The 17,141-nt window shown below is 32.4% G+C and overlaps 1 protein-coding gene across 4 annotated transcripts; it reads left to right on the top strand.

The window, feature by feature from the left end:
* Positions 1 to 688: 688 nt before the first annotated feature.
* Positions 689 to 16,821, top strand: LOC107409097 (DNA polymerase delta catalytic subunit). Of its 4 annotated transcripts, none has more exons than XM_048479135.2 (31): positions 689 to 1,583; positions 1,714 to 1,824; positions 2,095 to 2,201; positions 2,298 to 2,457; positions 2,644 to 2,839; positions 2,942 to 3,077; positions 3,189 to 3,326; positions 4,721 to 4,798; positions 5,029 to 5,120; positions 5,520 to 5,586; positions 5,678 to 5,749; positions 7,159 to 7,245; positions 8,325 to 8,444; positions 8,536 to 8,634; positions 9,124 to 9,231; positions 9,945 to 10,040; positions 10,207 to 10,272; positions 10,457 to 10,513; positions 10,628 to 10,715; positions 10,829 to 10,908; positions 11,775 to 11,888; positions 11,985 to 12,099; positions 12,194 to 12,366; positions 12,536 to 12,607; positions 13,756 to 13,887; positions 14,005 to 14,094; positions 14,237 to 14,397; positions 15,252 to 15,325; positions 15,434 to 15,521; positions 15,768 to 15,867; positions 16,112 to 16,369. In XM_048479135.2, exons 1-30 carry the CDS (start codon positions 1,313 to 1,315, stop codon positions 15,853 to 15,855), a joined length of 3,336 nt encoding a protein of 1,111 aa, XP_048335092.2. In that variant the 5' UTR covers positions 689 to 1,312; the 3' UTR covers positions 15,856 to 15,867; positions 16,112 to 16,369. The 4 variants fall into 4 exon arrangements, with proteins under 4 accessions (XP_048335092.2, XP_048335091.2, XP_048335090.2 ...); XM_048479134.2 differs by having other exon boundaries at positions 15,975 to 16,113; XM_048479133.2 differs by lacking the exon at positions 16,112 to 16,369 and adding an exon at positions 16,534 to 16,821 and having other exon boundaries at positions 690 to 1,583.
* Positions 16,822 to 17,141: the final 320 nt, after the last annotated feature.

The following is a 17,141-nucleotide window of genomic DNA, read 5'->3' on the forward strand; positions in this document are numbered from 1 at the left end:
TATATATATATATATATATATATTCTATCAAATAACTTTTTTTAAAAACTTCTATCAGATAACTTTTTTTGAAATGTCTAAAATTTTGTGTTATTTATGATCAGCGAATCAAACAGAACTAAACCTAATTTATGATCAAAGAACTTTCCCAACAAAGCTTTAAACAATCTTCATTGCAATCATTAATAATAACTAGACCATCTCTCTCACATATAATACGAGTCCATCCTTCTTGCTTAGCATATTCTAAAGCCCAAAAAGCAGCAAGAGATTCAGTTATCTCCATAGAAGAGGCATGACATACTCTTGACCTCCCACCAATTTACAAGATGAATATCTAGTAACAACAGAAATACAACAAGAATTTTGAGAAAAAAAAACAAAAAAAAAGCATCAAATCTTTTATAGAAGGTGTCCAATAAGTAGCAACATTTGCTTATCAGTGTTAGGAATCAGGTTATCTGGTAGGAACCACTCTTAAATTTCTCAAATCTTTTCTCTAAAAGCTTTAAATTCTTCACCACAAATATAAAATCTCCTAGAGACAACGTGTTTTAAAGGATCAAGTTTCTTTTCCTCCAAATAAAATCCAAAAACAATGTCCCAAATAAAACAAAATGATCTATAGGAAGCATATTTAAAGAAGCAGGAGGATTAGCAATTAGACAAATCTAATCCAAAGAATTAAAAATTGAAAGGAGCTGTTTATGATAGACCATTTATCTAACCAAAAAGCTTTAGCATAATCACAATGAACAAAAATATGTAATATATATTTTGAGAATTAGATTCAAAAAAGGACAATCAATATTTGCCAAATTCAAAAATCTTTTTAAGTTCTTGAAAAACAAGGAAGAGAATTAGAGACAATTCTCTTTAAAAAGAATTTCAACATTTCATGAATTTTCATTTTCCATAAATTTTTCTAAATCTTCAAATTTTGAGAAGAAAATGGTGAAACCTTGTCAAACCTTTGAACTCTGCAAATTGATTTGATATTATATGGTTCATAATAATATAATGGTTGGGCTATAACACGTAATTCTAAGAAAACAATGAAATTCATAAATAAAATAAAAATTTAAGTGGATGATACGTAATTATAACAGAATAATAAAGATGATTTGCAATTTTTTTTTTTTTTCCCCAAAAGAAGACAGGTCAGGTGCGATGCACGTGACAAAAAACCCCCAATCTCAAAACTGGCGGGAATCCTGATTGTCGAACTTGGAATCGCTCACTTTTTCCCTCCTGGACACTGTGTCAGTATCATTCTCAAGCGAAGCCAAGGCGAAACCCTCCGGAAAACGCCATGAATAAAGGCTCCGGAAGAAAACGCCCGCCACCTTCTACTCAGCAGAATGCTTCTCCGGCGAACCCTCCTCCAAAGCACCATGCGGGGGCTTCCCTGGAAGACGAATTTCTCGACGAGGACGTTTTCCTCGACGAAACCCTCATCTCCGAGGACCAAGAATCCCTCATTCTCCGCCATCTCCAGGACCGCCAGGCCCTCGCCTCACGCCTCTCCAAGTGGGTCCGACCTCCTCTCTCCGATTCTTACCTCTCTCAGTCCCAGAGCGTTGGTGAGCTAGAAGGACTTTTTTTTTTTTTTTTTGGCTGAAAGAGCTAGAAGGGCTTTTGAGGTAGCGTGTAGGGTTTTCTTTTTGTTTGCTTGTTGTTGAATTTTTATTGTTTTTTTTTTGTGGATTTTAGTTTTTCAGCAATTGGAAATTGATTATGTGATCGGAGAGAGCCATAGACAATTGCTGCCGAATTCATCTGGACCTGCTGCTATCATCAGAATCTTTGGCGTTACTAGGGAAGGCAAGCTCGCCCTTTTCCTTAAACATATATATATATATATATATTTTTTTTTTTTTTCTTTGTTAGAGTGATGTTTGTTTTGTGGAAAAACTATGGAAAGTCTTAGATAGATAGAGTGTACAATTTTTATTGCAAATTGTTACCGATATCTGTGAATGCTATTTTGGTGCCTGATGTTTTAATTTTTTTAATTTTTGATATACATATTTTGAAATTTAAGGACGATATTAGTCTAAAAGTTTCCATTTTTAAACTTCTTCTATTTGTCAGGACATAGTGTTTGCTGCCATGTTCATGGGTTTGAGCCATATTTCTACATCATGTGCCCTCCAGGAATGGGGCCTGATGATATATCCCACTTTCTTCAAATTCTAGAGGTATTTGGTTATACCTCGTTGCTGGAGCAGATGACTTTGTTTAGTTACTTGCCTTTATGCATTTGGTTATACATTTTTCTTTTTTTGATGGTGTAGGGGAGGATGAGAGAGGCCAATAGGAACAGTAGAGTACCCAGATTTGTCCGTCGTATTGAATTGGTGCGGAAGGGGAGTATTATGTACTACGACCAGCAGGATTCTCATCCCTTTCTCAAAATTGTCGTTGCTTTGCCAACAATGGTGGCCAGCTGTCGTGGTAAAATTTCAGAATCATTCATGTGCAGATATATTGTAATTGCCCTTTTTTTTTTTTTTTTTTTTGTTTTTTTAAACTTCTTTTATAGTTAAATTTCAGAAAAATGGTTTTGTATCTATTTTATCCAGAATATTGAGCACTAGTCTATGTAATATTGAATCGCTATCACTCTTGATGACTTTTCAGGTATACTCGACAGAGGTATTCAAATTGATGGCTTGGGTATGCAGCAATTCATGACATATGAAAGCAATGTTCTTTTTGCTCTCCGTTTCATGATCGATTGCAACATTGTTGGTGGCAACTGGATTGAAGTTTCTGCTGGAAAATATTCAAAGGCAGCCAAGAATTTGTCTTACTGCCAATTAGAGTTTGATTGCCTGTATCCTTGATGAGAGTCAAAGATATGAGGCTTTGGTTTTTTTAAAATGCATAGGAAGATGTTTTATTGTTGAATGAATTTTTCCTTAACAACTTTTCTTAGATATTCAGATATTATGAGCCACCCCCCAGAAGGAGAATTTTCAAAGATGGCTCCATTTCGTATTTTAAGTTTTGATATTGAGTGTGCTGGCCGTAAAGGTCACTTTCCTGAGCCCAATCATGATCCTGTCATCCAGGTTCAACTCTTGTCTATCTGATTTGCAGGATAAATGATTCTGCCATTACCTATTTGATATTGGTCACTATTGTTGCTTGAATATAAACTGATATTTTTCAATTCTTTATAGATGGCCAACTTAGTGACCTTGCAGGGAGAGAACCAGCCATTAATCCGTAATGTTATGACCCTCAAGTCATGCTCTCCTATAGTTGGTGTTGATGTGATGTCATTTGATTCAGAAAAAGAAGTCTTGCTAGCTTGGAGGGTATTGTATCTGCACTGCTTATTCCTTTTTACTCACAAAGAAAATTTTTATCTCTTATTATTATTATTATTATTTTTGCTATAGTTGTGTACTGATTTGTCTTATAAACATATTAAACTTATTTGTGTCATTTATAGGTGTTGCTGAGCTTTCATGGAATGTAAAACTTTCTAAGAAATTTCTTTTGGCACTTCTGACATTTTAAATTGCAAAAATTAGACCAGTCTGTCAATGATACATTACCATTTATTTTGTTAAATTTTTGCAGTTCCTTTCTTTATTTGATTTCCATGCAGTATACCAACAGTTTGGGCATATAATGCACAAAATTGATGTTTAAGAAAAATTTAGGATATATGAAAGAGATATAAATTTATGTTAACTGTTTAATGTGTATCATTAACTTTTATATTTGTAGTTAGGCTCATTTTCTAACAGATTAAGGTTTTGGCTTGATGGCAAATAATTAGATCTTAGTTATCTGTGGGGTCATGTGTTTAAATCCTACTATCCCACATTGTTATTAATTTATTGTTCTGTATGTGTAAAGTCCACCTTATGTCATTTCATTAGTGGGGGATTGTTACCTGTCTATTCTGTTAGCTTTGTTAGAGGTAGGATTGATGGTAATTCAACAAAGCCTTGTATTCAACTAGCTGAGGTTAACACTTGAATTTATGTGTCCATTTTCCTATGTTCATCTCATTCTATTTTTTCATTTTAAAACATTTTTATGGTTTTGAAATGAATTCCTACTCTATTAGCATAGCATCATTCTTTTTGAAAGAGAGAGAATACTTCAGAAAATATGAGACCATACATTAGCATAGTGTTCCCTAGTCATGTTACATCAAGGGTATAAAAATTACGTTTTTACTCCTTAAGGTCATTACATCAAGGGTATAAAAATTACACGATTACTCCTTAAGGTCTGTAGAAAATAGACTTCTGACTTAACAAATCTTAATAATCGTTTGTCAAATTGAAGCTCCAAAACTATGGAAACAACTTATTAGCATAACATCATTCTTTTTGAAAGAGAGAGAATACTTCAGAAAATATGAGACCATACATTAGCATAGTGTTCCACGATTTCTTTATGATATAGTATTTGCCACAAAGTACACTTAGTTCGTTAAAGTTCCTTAAACAACAAAGATGTACAAATGGCTTAAATTCATAACACATAAACGGTCCAAGAGGTACTTAGTTGAATGTCTAGAATGCTTTTATGTTTATCTTTCACTTTTTGTTTATGCAGAATATCTGTAACATACTAGCAGCTAATGGAGACTATTCAATTGTTATTCAGTAAATTGAATCTAATCAGTCTGGCAAGTCAGACTTATTTCTTTTACAAATGATTGTTGTTTAATAAGAAATCTTGCTTACAGGATTTTATTCGTGAAGTGGACCCTGATATCATAATTGGATATAACATCTGCAAGTTTGATCTGCCATATCTCATTGAGGTAACTGAACAATGAAATATCTGTATATTTTGTTGTTTTAACGTGTCATCAAAATTTTAACATCTTTGTTTTTTGGTCCTTTTTTTTTTTTTTTTTTTTTTTTGTGTGTGTGTGTGTGTGTGTGTGTGTGCGCACGTTGTTGAAGTGCTAAGGTTTTGCATTCAAGCATATCTGACCATAGTTAAAGACTAATGGATGAGTTAATACAGTTTCCTGTTTTTCTGTTACAGAGAGCTGAGGCCTTGGGAATAGCTGAATTTCCAATACTGGGTCGTATCAGAAACAGTAGGGTTAGGGTCAAAGATACAACTTTTTCTTCAAGGTGAAATACTGAATTGCTAAAGTATTGTTAGAACAAATTATAATCCGTGATCCATACTTCCTTGTGGTATATCAAAATCATGGGCAGATTGTTAGAATTTTGTAAACTGGTATTTGTTAGATTGGATTAAAATCAAAACTAACATTTTGTATTTTGAATATGTATTCTCAGATTGGCCGTAATACCTTTTTGGTAGTTGCAAAATGAAGTTACTGTTTTTGGTTGACTTATTTTTTAAAAATGAAAGATTAAAATTAAAATTAAAAACTAAACTGAAATATACCTAACTGATCTAGATTTTCTTATGTTACAGTCTGTATAACTCATTTGAATGCTTTATGTTTTTAGTTACTCAGTATCTTGTAGAAATGCTTGCTACTGATTCGTGTCGTTCTTCAGGCAGTACGGAACGAGGGAAAGTAAAGAAGTATCAATTGAAGGGAGAGTCCAATTTGATTTGCTCCAGGTTCTTAATTTTTCCATAGCTTCATCTGAATGCAGCTTTACTTGATCTTCTGGGACTTATGTTCTTCTGTTGTCTTCCTTTTTCATTGTAGGTTATGCAACGTGATTATAAATTAAGTTCTTATTCATTAAATTCTGTTTCATCACACTTTCTTTCAGAGCAGGTAAAGTTGCTCCATAACAATTATCAAGTATTTTTCTGTATTGATTATTTCCTTGATATTTCATTATGTGTATGTTTTTTATGAATTGTTTTGAGTATTATTTTCAACAATGGAACACTGCATATTCTTCTAAAGAAAAAAAAAAAAACTTTGCAGAATTTATTTCCAAAAGTTCTGGTTGTTATTTATGGTCAAATTTTTTATGCCATGTTGAAACTGAGATGCTAGCTTATTCTTTTTTATTTTTTATTATTGCATTATTTATAGCCATGTTTCTTGTGTTTCAGGATGGTGCTTAAGTTGCTGCATTTTTTATTTATTTATTTTTATTAACTTGGTTTAGCTTATTTCACTATGAAAAAAAAAAAAAATCCTTTTTTGTGATGCAAAGTTTAATTTAAATCAATGAGGTTTGACCAATGAAAATGTCAAATTTGTGGACTTTCTTAATTTGGTATTGAACCCAGAGTAGTCTGGCTTTCATAGATGTTTTATTTTATGCTGCAATGGTATTAGTATGAATTCTTGAATGAGTGAATTATCATCATAAGCATTCTCCTGACACTCTGTTTTACATGCATTATTTCTTCTTATTTCCTCTTGATTGATGTATGTGAAATTTATGAAAACTAACGTGTGAATGGTTTCCTAGAATTCATACCATGCTATACACTTGCTTAAATAAAATCATGCATTTTTTTGAATGGAGCGTGATACATGATTAGTTGGAGTTCTTGTAGTTTGTTTTTTTTTTTTTTTTTTTTTTTTTTTTTTTTTTGGCTAAAGGTTTCACACGGTATAGAGTGCAACATTTAGGAACTAGACTTTGTTTGATGATGCTGTTTTTTCAAAATCTCATTTATCAAAAAATTGGAAAATCACAATGCTTCACTGTGGGTTTTTTCCCTGGCTTTTGAAATTATTTTTATTTGGCTGAGTTAACTGGATAATTGCTTGCACAAAATAGCCAGATCTATAAGAATTGTGACATGTTTGAAGTTTTAGTCGGGTATGCCTCAGCTCAATGGCATTGTTCCTAGGCTAGACTCACTCTGAGTGGCATCGTCGATGCTTCTTTCCTGCAGTTTGGTGTAGTTTTATAATTTGATTTCTTTAAATATTCCTTATTGCATGCTAGTAATAATTCTGCTGTTTGTGTTTGCATTAGGGATTGTGGTAAAAGCATAGCTTTAGTGGGATACAACTTTTTAGTTTTGAGTGCATGTGTATGCGCTAATTTACCTATATTACTCTTGGTGTTTGGTTTTGCCCAATGACAATATATGCCATGAAAATAACAAATATATACTCCCACCTACAAGTATCTTTTTGTTTTTTCTTTTTCCTTTCGTTGGATATAACGTTTAATGTTCAAAAATTGATGTTGCTGACATTATCATTATGTGCAGAAAGAGGATGTCCACCATTCTATAATATCTGATCTCCAGAATGGGAATGCAGAAACTAGGAGACGGCTTGCTGTGTATTGTCTGAAGGTGAATAATCTGATTTCATTACATTATTAGATTGTTCTCCTTTTTCCAAGTTTAACATGGTCTAGTCTACTTGTTTTCAGTAATGTCATTTGTGATTTTCGGGAGCTAGTGATATGTAAATTGAGTAAAAGTGATAGTGAAAAAGCCATTCTTATCTGGGGAGCAACATAGACTAGTTAAATCCTTTTCATCTAGCATCCCACTTTGTTATCTTTCACTTTTTAAAAGCCATAAGGCGGTTTGGCACCTTTGGAAGTGTTTTAAAGTAATCTATACCTTGCTTTTATGAGAAAGCCTCGCTGAAATAATAATATATTAGAATTAGATAACAAACTTAAGGAGGTTTGGGATGAAATTAAATCCTTTCAACTTTCAAGTTCTGCCTCATTGGGGATCAAGTTTATCTTGTCAGAGGGTCGAATTGAACTTGTGAGGTCTCAAATTAAGCATATCAGCAATCAAAGTTAAAAATCAAATGCTGATGATGTGTAGGAATTAAATCAAAGTTAAAAATCAAATGCTGATGATGTGTAGGAATTATTGAGTTCAACTTGGACCTTAACAAGTTGAACCTGAAGGGGTCCAATTTGAACTTGGACCTCTTCAAGTTTGTCATTCTATAGATTGTTATTTCAGTTGGGTCTTTACATATGAATGATGGTAACTTTACATAAGAAAGGTGCTGATTCTCCATTTTTTTCGAAAAGGTAAATATCTTATCAAAGAACCTTTGAAAGTGCTAAAAACAAAAAAGCTCAATGAGTAGGGACCATATGTGACACTATGGCACATAATATTTCTTTAGTAACATATGTACATAAATTGTTTTTATAACCCAAGGTTAAAAGCATAAGAATCTCAAACACACCAATCTTTAATAAAGAATAGATGGAGCAACACTTTTCTTTTAAAGAATTTTCTATCTTAATTTTTTGTTTTATTGTTTTGGGTCCGTCAAGTTTGTATCTTATATTTGCACATTGTATTGTTTCTTGCTAGAGAAACAGTAATTCCAATTCATAATACAGAAAAAAAAAAAGGAAAAAGAAAAAGAAACATATTATCCTTTCCCATTGCAGGATGCTTATCTCCCACAGCGCCTTTTAGACAAATTGATGTTCATGTACAATTATGTGGAGATGGCTCGAGTCACGGGTGTTCCCATCTCTTTTCTTCTTTCCAGAGGGCAAAGTATTAAGGTTAGTATAATAATTTTCTGCGAATGAGAACTATAAATTTGCAGAATGATAAACATGGTGAAATTTAGAATTGTTAATATGTTGCTTTCAGGTACTTTCTCAACTTCTTAGGAAGGCAAAACAAAAGAATCTTGTTCTTCCTAATGTCAAACAGGCAGGATCTGAACAAGGAACATATGAAGGAGCCACTGTAAGTTAATCATTTTAATGTACTATTACCTCTCTGTGGCATTATAATTTCTGCGGTAGTAATCAGTGGTTGTTTATGTATTTCTTTTGGACTTGTTCTTTATTAACTTGACTCACACGGTGATGTGAGCTAAAGTTTAATGTGATTCTTAGCTTGAAGATTGTGAGCAATCAACAGATTTAGGTGCAAGTTCGTTGGCTCTAGATTGTCTATGTTAGGTCTGGCATGTAATTGTAACACATTGCTGATTAGCCAGATCTAGTGCAATTCAAAACTTCTCTTTAAAAAATGTAGGTAAAATTTCAAGAATGCATTGTATTAATGATTGACACTTGGATTTAATACGAACATCATTATATGAATATGCATCATTGCTTGATAAGCGACTTCTCTTTACCGTTTTTGTGCATATGATTTTTTCATGTATACTTGTGTTTCTTGTCATACTATTTATATAGTTTCTAACAATATGAATGTTTAAGAATGCAGGTTTTGGAGGCCAAGGCGGGATTTTATGAAAAGCCGATTGCAACATTGGATTTTGCATCTTTGTATCCATCAATTATGATGGCATATAATCTATGTTACTGCACATTGGTAGTTTTTCTGACCATATAGTTTCTATCAGGGGTGGGCATATGTTCAGTTTTTTGCATAATTTCATACCAATCCAAACTGTTCTACCTAAACCGATGTGAACTGAGGTTTTGTTATATGTCATTTACATACTTTTGGAGGTAACCATCATCATCTAACATAAAGTTAATTTTGGAGGTAACCATCATCATCTATCAGGGGTGGGCATATGTTCAGTTTTTTGCATAATTTCATACCAATCCAAACTGTTCTACCTAAACCGATGTGAACTGAGGTTTTGTTATATGTCATTTACATACTTTTGGAGGTAACCATCATCATCTAACATAAAGTTAATTTTGGCCATATATATATATATATTATTTACTTACCATAGCTTTTGGAAACTGCCCAACCCCAAACCAAATAACAATAGATAAAAAGCATGTAAATTGGTCGGGTTTGGAAGTATGTTGTCTAACATAAAGTAGTTCTTCCAAGAGCATCTAACATAAAGTAGTTTTTCCAAGAGCATGTCATCTAACATAAAGTAGTTTTTCCAAAAGCATTTGTTTGGTTTGTTTATATTGGATGATTTCTTTGGTCTGGTTCAGTTTTTACCCATCCCTAGTTTCTATCTACCATACGCCATTTACATACTTTTGGAAGTAACTTCTTCATCTAAAAGTAGCTTTTGGCCAAAATTTTTTATTTGCTGTGATCTCTGTTTGAAGGTGAAACCTAAAGATCTTCGTGAATTGAATCTGCCTCCAGAATGTCTTAACAGAACTCCATCCGGCGAAACATTTGTTAAACCAAATTTGCAGAAGGTTAGCCTCTCTGTAGAGTGATTAAAAATGTCCTTTTTTTTTTTCTTTTTTTTTTTCCCCCCTTTTTCTTTGTATTGGAACAAGATTGAATTCTCAAAGTATGTTGAGTTTTATAATATGCCATCTAAAAGATGTTTAATCAGGAAGTATTATGATACACTTCCAGGGAGTACTTCCTGAAATTCTTGAAGAACTTTTAGCTGCTCGTAAGAGAGCAAAAGCAGACTTGAAGGTAACTGCTGTTCCAGAATCCCATGCAAGTTATTTTCTTTATGTTTCTATTTTTTGTTCTCCTGGGATGCTATTTTTAGTTCATTATAGCTAACTGTGTTATTCCTAGGCCTTTTTTAATTATAATTAATATTTATTTATTTATTTATTTTTTTGTTTTTAATTTTTTATTTCTAATATTGCAGGAAGCAAAGGATCCCTTGGAGAAGGCAGTGTTAGATGGTCGACAGCTCGCCTTAAAGGTATGCTTTGCACTTTAAGAGTTGCGTAACATGGCTACTTATGATGATTCAAGGATATAATTAAGTGTGCTCTTTATCCAAACTGTTGTTTGGTCTATGTTTTCTTTTCCCCAGATAAGTGCAAATTCTGTGTATGGATTTACTGGAGCAACTATTGGCCAATTACCATGTTTAGAGATATCTTCTAGTGTCACAAGCTATGGTATAGTTAATAAGCCTCTGTAAAATTAGATTGCTTTTTATAAACTTGCTCTGGATTACTAAAACTAAGATTTCGTTCAGTTCTTGGTCTCATGAATTTGCTTTCTTGTGAAGGTCGACAAATGATTGAGCACACAAAAAAACTTGTCGAAGATAAATTCAACAAGTGCGGGGGATATGATCACAATGCTGAGGTTTGTTATCTAGAATTTTTTTTCCTATTGCTGGATATAAAAATTATGTAAAGGCTACTGTAATATTTATTTCTCATCATTTTTTAGTAGCTTATGATGGTACTTTATACTTCAACCAATAGGCTAATCTTTCTTTTCATCTTGGTTCTCATTTGTACTTGTTTTTGGGCCTCTGGAAGTTGCTGGGTTTTGAAGAAAACTAAAGTATGAGGGATTCTGTTGTAGAATTTGAATTTGGGCATCACTATAGGATTTCTATGAATTGGAGGTGTATGGTGTCGTTAGAATTCTAAGTAGACTTATTTTTCAGCTTTGTTTTGTTTGCTTCTTTGGGTGGCTGCTCCAAAAACTTTTTATTAATTTTTTTTGAGTAGAAAATTTTCTTATTAAAAAATAAAAAATCAAACGTAGAAGAAGAAGATGAAGAAGAAAAGGGTGGTGAGGAACATGATGATAGATATGCTGAGGTGCCAACCTTAGCTTTGCAATTTACCTTTCTTGGTTTCTGTCGTTGCTTGGTACTTGATTTCTATTCAGCTTTTATGGCATTCATTTTGTAAAATTTTCACTACTTGTTGGAATATCTTCCCAAAAGCATTTAGTTCTTTTTCATCTTGAGATTTGAAGTCTGCCGCCAATATTGACATTATTTTCTTTTATTTTTGTGTGTTATCATTAACTTATATGACTTACATTTTGGTTTTTGTTTTTGAAAACATGGTCTTTCACATTTAATATTTAGATTTTCTTTTTTTTAAAATTAAATTTTTTTTTTTTAAAATGTTATGCTGAATGTTGTAGCTTTCCTAAATAACTTCTCTTAAATATCAATATATTCTAAGGAATAAATAATATTATGGTATAAGGTCATATATGGAGACACAGACTCGGTTATGGTGCAATTTGGTGTGTCTACTGTGGAAGAAGCAATGAGCTTAGGTAGAGAAGCAGCTGAGCATATCACAGGAACTTTCATAAAGGTAAGTTTGTAAAAGTTTTTTATTGTATAACCTGGTTTTACAGAGTCTTTTCAATTTCTGATTTGTTTGGTAATATGGGGTATTTGTGACGTGAAGCCTATCAAACTAGAGTTTGAGAAGGTTTACTATCCATACCTTCTGATAAGCAAGAAGAGATATGCTGGTCTGTTGTGGACAAAACCGAACAAGTTTGACAAAATGGACACCAAAGGTAGACATCCAAATTCCTTAGTCTTCTTGTATCCAAATTCCTTAGTCTTCTTGTATCCCCATATTAAATTTAATTTGTCCATTATTATTAACAGGTATTGAAACTGTTCGAAGGGACAATTGTTTATTGGTAAAAAATCTGATAACTGAGTGTCTGCACAAGATACTAATTGACAGGGATATCCCTGGTGCAAAACAATATGTCAAGAACACAATTTCAGATCTTCTTATGAACCGCATGGATTTGTCGCTATTGGTTATCACTAAGGTAAGAAAATGGTTCTTTTAAAATGGTGTTTTAGATGGTCTTTGTATTTTTTGTTTCTTTTGTGTACTGCAATTTTTTATTATCTTAATGTTTTATTATGGCATCAATATGGTTTTCATAGCCATCACAGCATCTTGTGATAAAATCTTCCGTTGCATTAATTGAGCAGGGTCTGACGAAGACTGGAGATGATTATGAAGTGAAGGCAGCTCATGTGGAGCTTGCTGAGCGCATGCGTAAGGTTGGTGTTTCTCTATTTACTACATTTCCTTCCTTTTCATTAAATATTTTCATGTTTGAATTCCAAGTGGTACCATGTTGCAACTGTATCCTACATGCTTGAATCATAATTCATGAAAACCCAATTGTAGACATTCATGATTTCTGAAAATAACAGATAATGTAAACCAGAGAAATTATGCAAATATGTGTGCATTCGTTTGTGATATTTGTTAAAGATCAATTCGACATTGCCAAGTATCAATGCATTCATAAATATTTCCATATGGGTTCAAGTATCTTTTCTTGTACAATTTGTATCACATTTGATATCCAATGAGTTGTCAACATTATTCAAATTATTTTTAATTGTTTGAATTTCTGATTTTTTTCAGATGAATTTTGGCATATTTAAATTTCTTTTCAAATGGAACTCAACCTTTTGTTTTATGAAAAGAAATTTTACATTAAAACATTGTTTTATATTTTATGTGAGTGATGTTTTTCACAGGTAAAATATTTTTGGTAACCAATAAATCACAAGTAATATTTTAACATAAAGGTTAGGTTGTTTTGGTTACACGTTAGAAGGGTAAATTTGTGTTTCATAAAGTTTCGTGCTGATTGACAAAAGTAGAAAGTGTTTAATATCTAAAGTAATTTAAATGTAAATTCTGAAATGCAATTTCTGAAAATAAAATGATAAATCTTAAAAAGTGCAAAACACTAGGGGTGCTATAGTTTCACTAAAATTAGTAGAAGGGTAAACTTGTTGTTTTATTAAATGTGTTGACTAACAGAAAGTAGAAAATGTTTAATAGCTAAACTGATTTAATTCTGAAAATATAATAATGAATCTAAACAAGTGCAAAACACAAAGGATGTTTTAGTTCCATTGAAAAATATTTAATACACTGGTAATGTTAAAAATTTGTTGCCAGTTTCAAAAGTTGATACTTTATAGCTCTTTAGGAGTATGTCCTTCAGAAATTCTCTCCTAGATCCCAACCCAATTCAGGTTGTTTTCATTTCTTACGGTTCTTTTACTAGGCATCATTTAATAATATGTTACTGCATGTAAATTATGATTTAAGCATTTAAAGTTAGTGATTGCCTTATTCTTCTTTAATTCCTTTATTTATCTGAATTGAACCATGTGGTAATCGTTAGACACTGAATTTTGTCTCTGGAACACAAAGATTCTTACTCTATTTCCCATCTGAGCAGAGAGATGCTGCCACTGCTCCTAATGTTGGGGATAGGGTACCTTATGTCATTGTCAAAGCCGCAAAAGGTGCCAAGGTGAATCTTTCAGAATTTATTATTATTATTTTTTTCCAGTTTTTTCTTAAATTTTTGTTAGCTTTTTATATGTATATATATCATAGTTTGTCAAAATTAACTCTAAACAATTATCAGGCATATGAGAGGTCAGAGGATCCCATCTATGTGCTTGAGAATAACATTCCAATTGACACTCAATACTATCTTGAAAATCAAATTAGCAAGGTTAGTATGCATTTCCTATCTTGAATAAATTAGCATGGTTACTTAATTCATTTAGTAATTAGTTATTAACATGTATGTATCTAGCTGTTTAATTTCATTCTTTCATATGCTCACCTGCCAAAACTAATAATTCATGTTACAGCCGCTCTTAAGAATTTTCGATCCCATTTTGCCAAATGCAAGCAAGGAGCTTCTCCATGGAAGTCATACCAGATCCATCTCCATCTCAACACCCTCAAACAGTGGCATAATGAAATTTGCAAAGAAACAACTTAGTTGCATCGGTTGCAAAGCTCTATTAAGGTACAATTTGATTGCATCTCTGGTTGTCTTGCTAGATGTTTCATCGGTAGCACCTTACCTGTCTTTTTTATTGGTGAGTGTTTTTCTCCCTCTTAATGGGTGGTTTTATTGCTTTTCTATAAATTTTATTTCTTGCCACAGGTTTTATGGAGATTTATATTTAATATAAGATATGGTGGATATGATTTGGCATAATTTTGACTAATAATCTACAATGTATATATGTGAAATTTAGAGAGAGCATTTCTAAGAGGAGATTATTCATATGGGTGGTGCGGCATTGAAAGTGATAAATTATGGACAAAAACACTAAGCATAGTTTGACTCAGGACAAAGCATACTCTTCCATGACACAATCATTTGGTTCTCAGGTTAACTGTTTAGGATGTCTGATTTTCAGTTGTATTACTAGAAGATAAGATGGAGAATGGGAAAGGAATATTATTAGAATTAGCATTGATTTGTTGAATTAGTCTCCTTATTTTATTAGGTCTGCATTAAGTTGAATTAGTATTGATTTGTTGAATTATTTTCCTAATTTTATCGGGTCTACGTTAGGTCCCATTTTCAATTGCACATTTTATCATAAATAGGGCTTAGTAATGGACAGATTACTAATATTACAAATTATTGAATAAAGTAAATTTCCTTCTAGGGCTTTCCCTACTCTTCCCTTTCTAATTTTTGTCAAATTCTCTCCCTATCGTCTAATTCTACCCTTCCACTTGACTGTCCTACAATTTATCAATGGGGACCTCCCTTGGAATTTTTATTTTTTGGTATATATTTATTAATTTTTTAAACTCAAGCAGATTGTTGAAAATAACCTAATAGTAACACTTTTATTTTACCAGCAATACAGACCGAACTCTCTGCTCACACTGTAAGGGGAGGGAGGCTGAACTCTACTGCAAAACTGTGGCTAGTGGTATGCTTGTCTTTTCGCACTCATATTGTTTCTAATGTAATGATTAGATTATTGTGTATTAAATGAAAGCACAAGCGACTAAAATATATGGATCATGTAATCTTGTAGTGTCTGAGCTAGAAATGCTTTTTGCAAAGCTCTGGACACAGTGCCAGGAGTGCCAAGGCTCTCTTCATCAGGATGTTCTTTGCACAAGGTATTTCGATTTGATCATTATTTGCTTGAAAATGGGTTGCAATAATGTTATTTGAAGAAATTCTTTCCAATATAGGAGTATATTTTATTGAGAAATATGACAGTCCTAATTTTCTGTATTTGTGCACCTTGGCATATGATATCGAATATCCCCGTAGAATGGTTCTTAATGATGCATACACATTTTAGTTTTTTTTTTCCATCATTGTATGATTTTTCATATTCATAATTAAATGGTTTGTTCCAGTCGGGATTGTCCAATATTTTATCGGAGGAAGAAGGCACAGAAGGACATGGCTGAAGCAAGAACGCAACTAGACCGCTGGAGTTTTTGAAGTTTTTAATTGGTTGGTGCTCCAATCTTTTTGCCTTGATTAATCTCTTAAATTCAGTTTTGCTAACTCTTTCATAAATGTGGCATGGTTTTCAATTATCTATTGATTGTTTGGTGCAGAAAATCTATGAATCTTTAACATCTGTGAATTTATTGTCTCACTTTTTAACATTTTCATGGCCACGTCAATCAAATATGGCTGTTTAAACCAAACAACAACAACAACAACAACAAAATTGAATACGGATTTCTTATAGACTTCCGAGAACTGAAGTTAGCGAAGTCGTCTCAACTAAATAATATATCATTGATAAATATTAAAACAATTTTAATTTTTCTTCATTCCTCTCTATTAGGTAAGGTATCAGTGTGGGTTCAGACCAAATATCATAACTTTGCACATAGTTGTAATTTATTGTATTGATATGGCATAAAATAATACACTTAATTGAGCTCTATTATTTCAGTGGAAATAAAAAAATATATATATATATATATATATATGAATTCCAAAAGATGAATTGCTCTTTATTTATTTATTATTTATTATAATATTATTATTTGAATGATTGTAATGATTGTGGGATGGTATTTTCATTCCTAGTCTGCCTGAAAGAATATTATGATATAACTAGAATGAGCTTCATATTGATCAAATTGTATTTTCATCTTATCGTAGGTACTTTTTTACAGGCTTTTGTAGAGTAGCCCTTTTTTGAGATTGTTTACCCACATATGGATGCACTGCTATGTACACAATTATATTTCTGTGCGGTCTGCTAATCAAATTAGCGTTTTGTAATTAATTAATGGAAAAATTATAGGATTTCTGTGCAGTCTGCTAAACAGATTAGCATTTTTGTAATAAGTTTATTGTGAAAACGATATGGAAGGGCTGGATTTAAGCTGCCAGCCTCTTACAAGTAAAGGCTTACTACGACTACTACTATTATTATTTTTTGGGTAATGTTTGGTTTCCAATGAAAAAGTAGAAAAATGACTAGGGGAAAAAAAAAAAAGAACACAAAAAGGATAGGAAAAATGATAAAAATGGATTGATAATTCTGACTCCTCAAATTTCCACGTTGGAAAATATTAACTGAACTGAAAATTAAGTTGGGCAAAACAACTTGATAAAAATTCCTCTGCTCTTTCATTGCACAATTTTTAATGTTGATTGATTAATTTATTTATGTTTTTCGTACTCGTAATCTCATATCTCCTGTCTCCCATTGGCTTCCTTTGCCTGTTGACTGCCAACCTTCGGGCCGATGCAAAGGAAACTTA

The sequence above is a fragment of the Ziziphus jujuba genome, chromosome 7 (assembly GCF_031755915.1).
Source record: "Ziziphus jujuba cultivar Dongzao chromosome 7, ASM3175591v1".
Taxonomy (NCBI): domain Eukaryota; kingdom Viridiplantae; phylum Streptophyta; class Magnoliopsida; order Rosales; family Rhamnaceae; genus Ziziphus; species Ziziphus jujuba.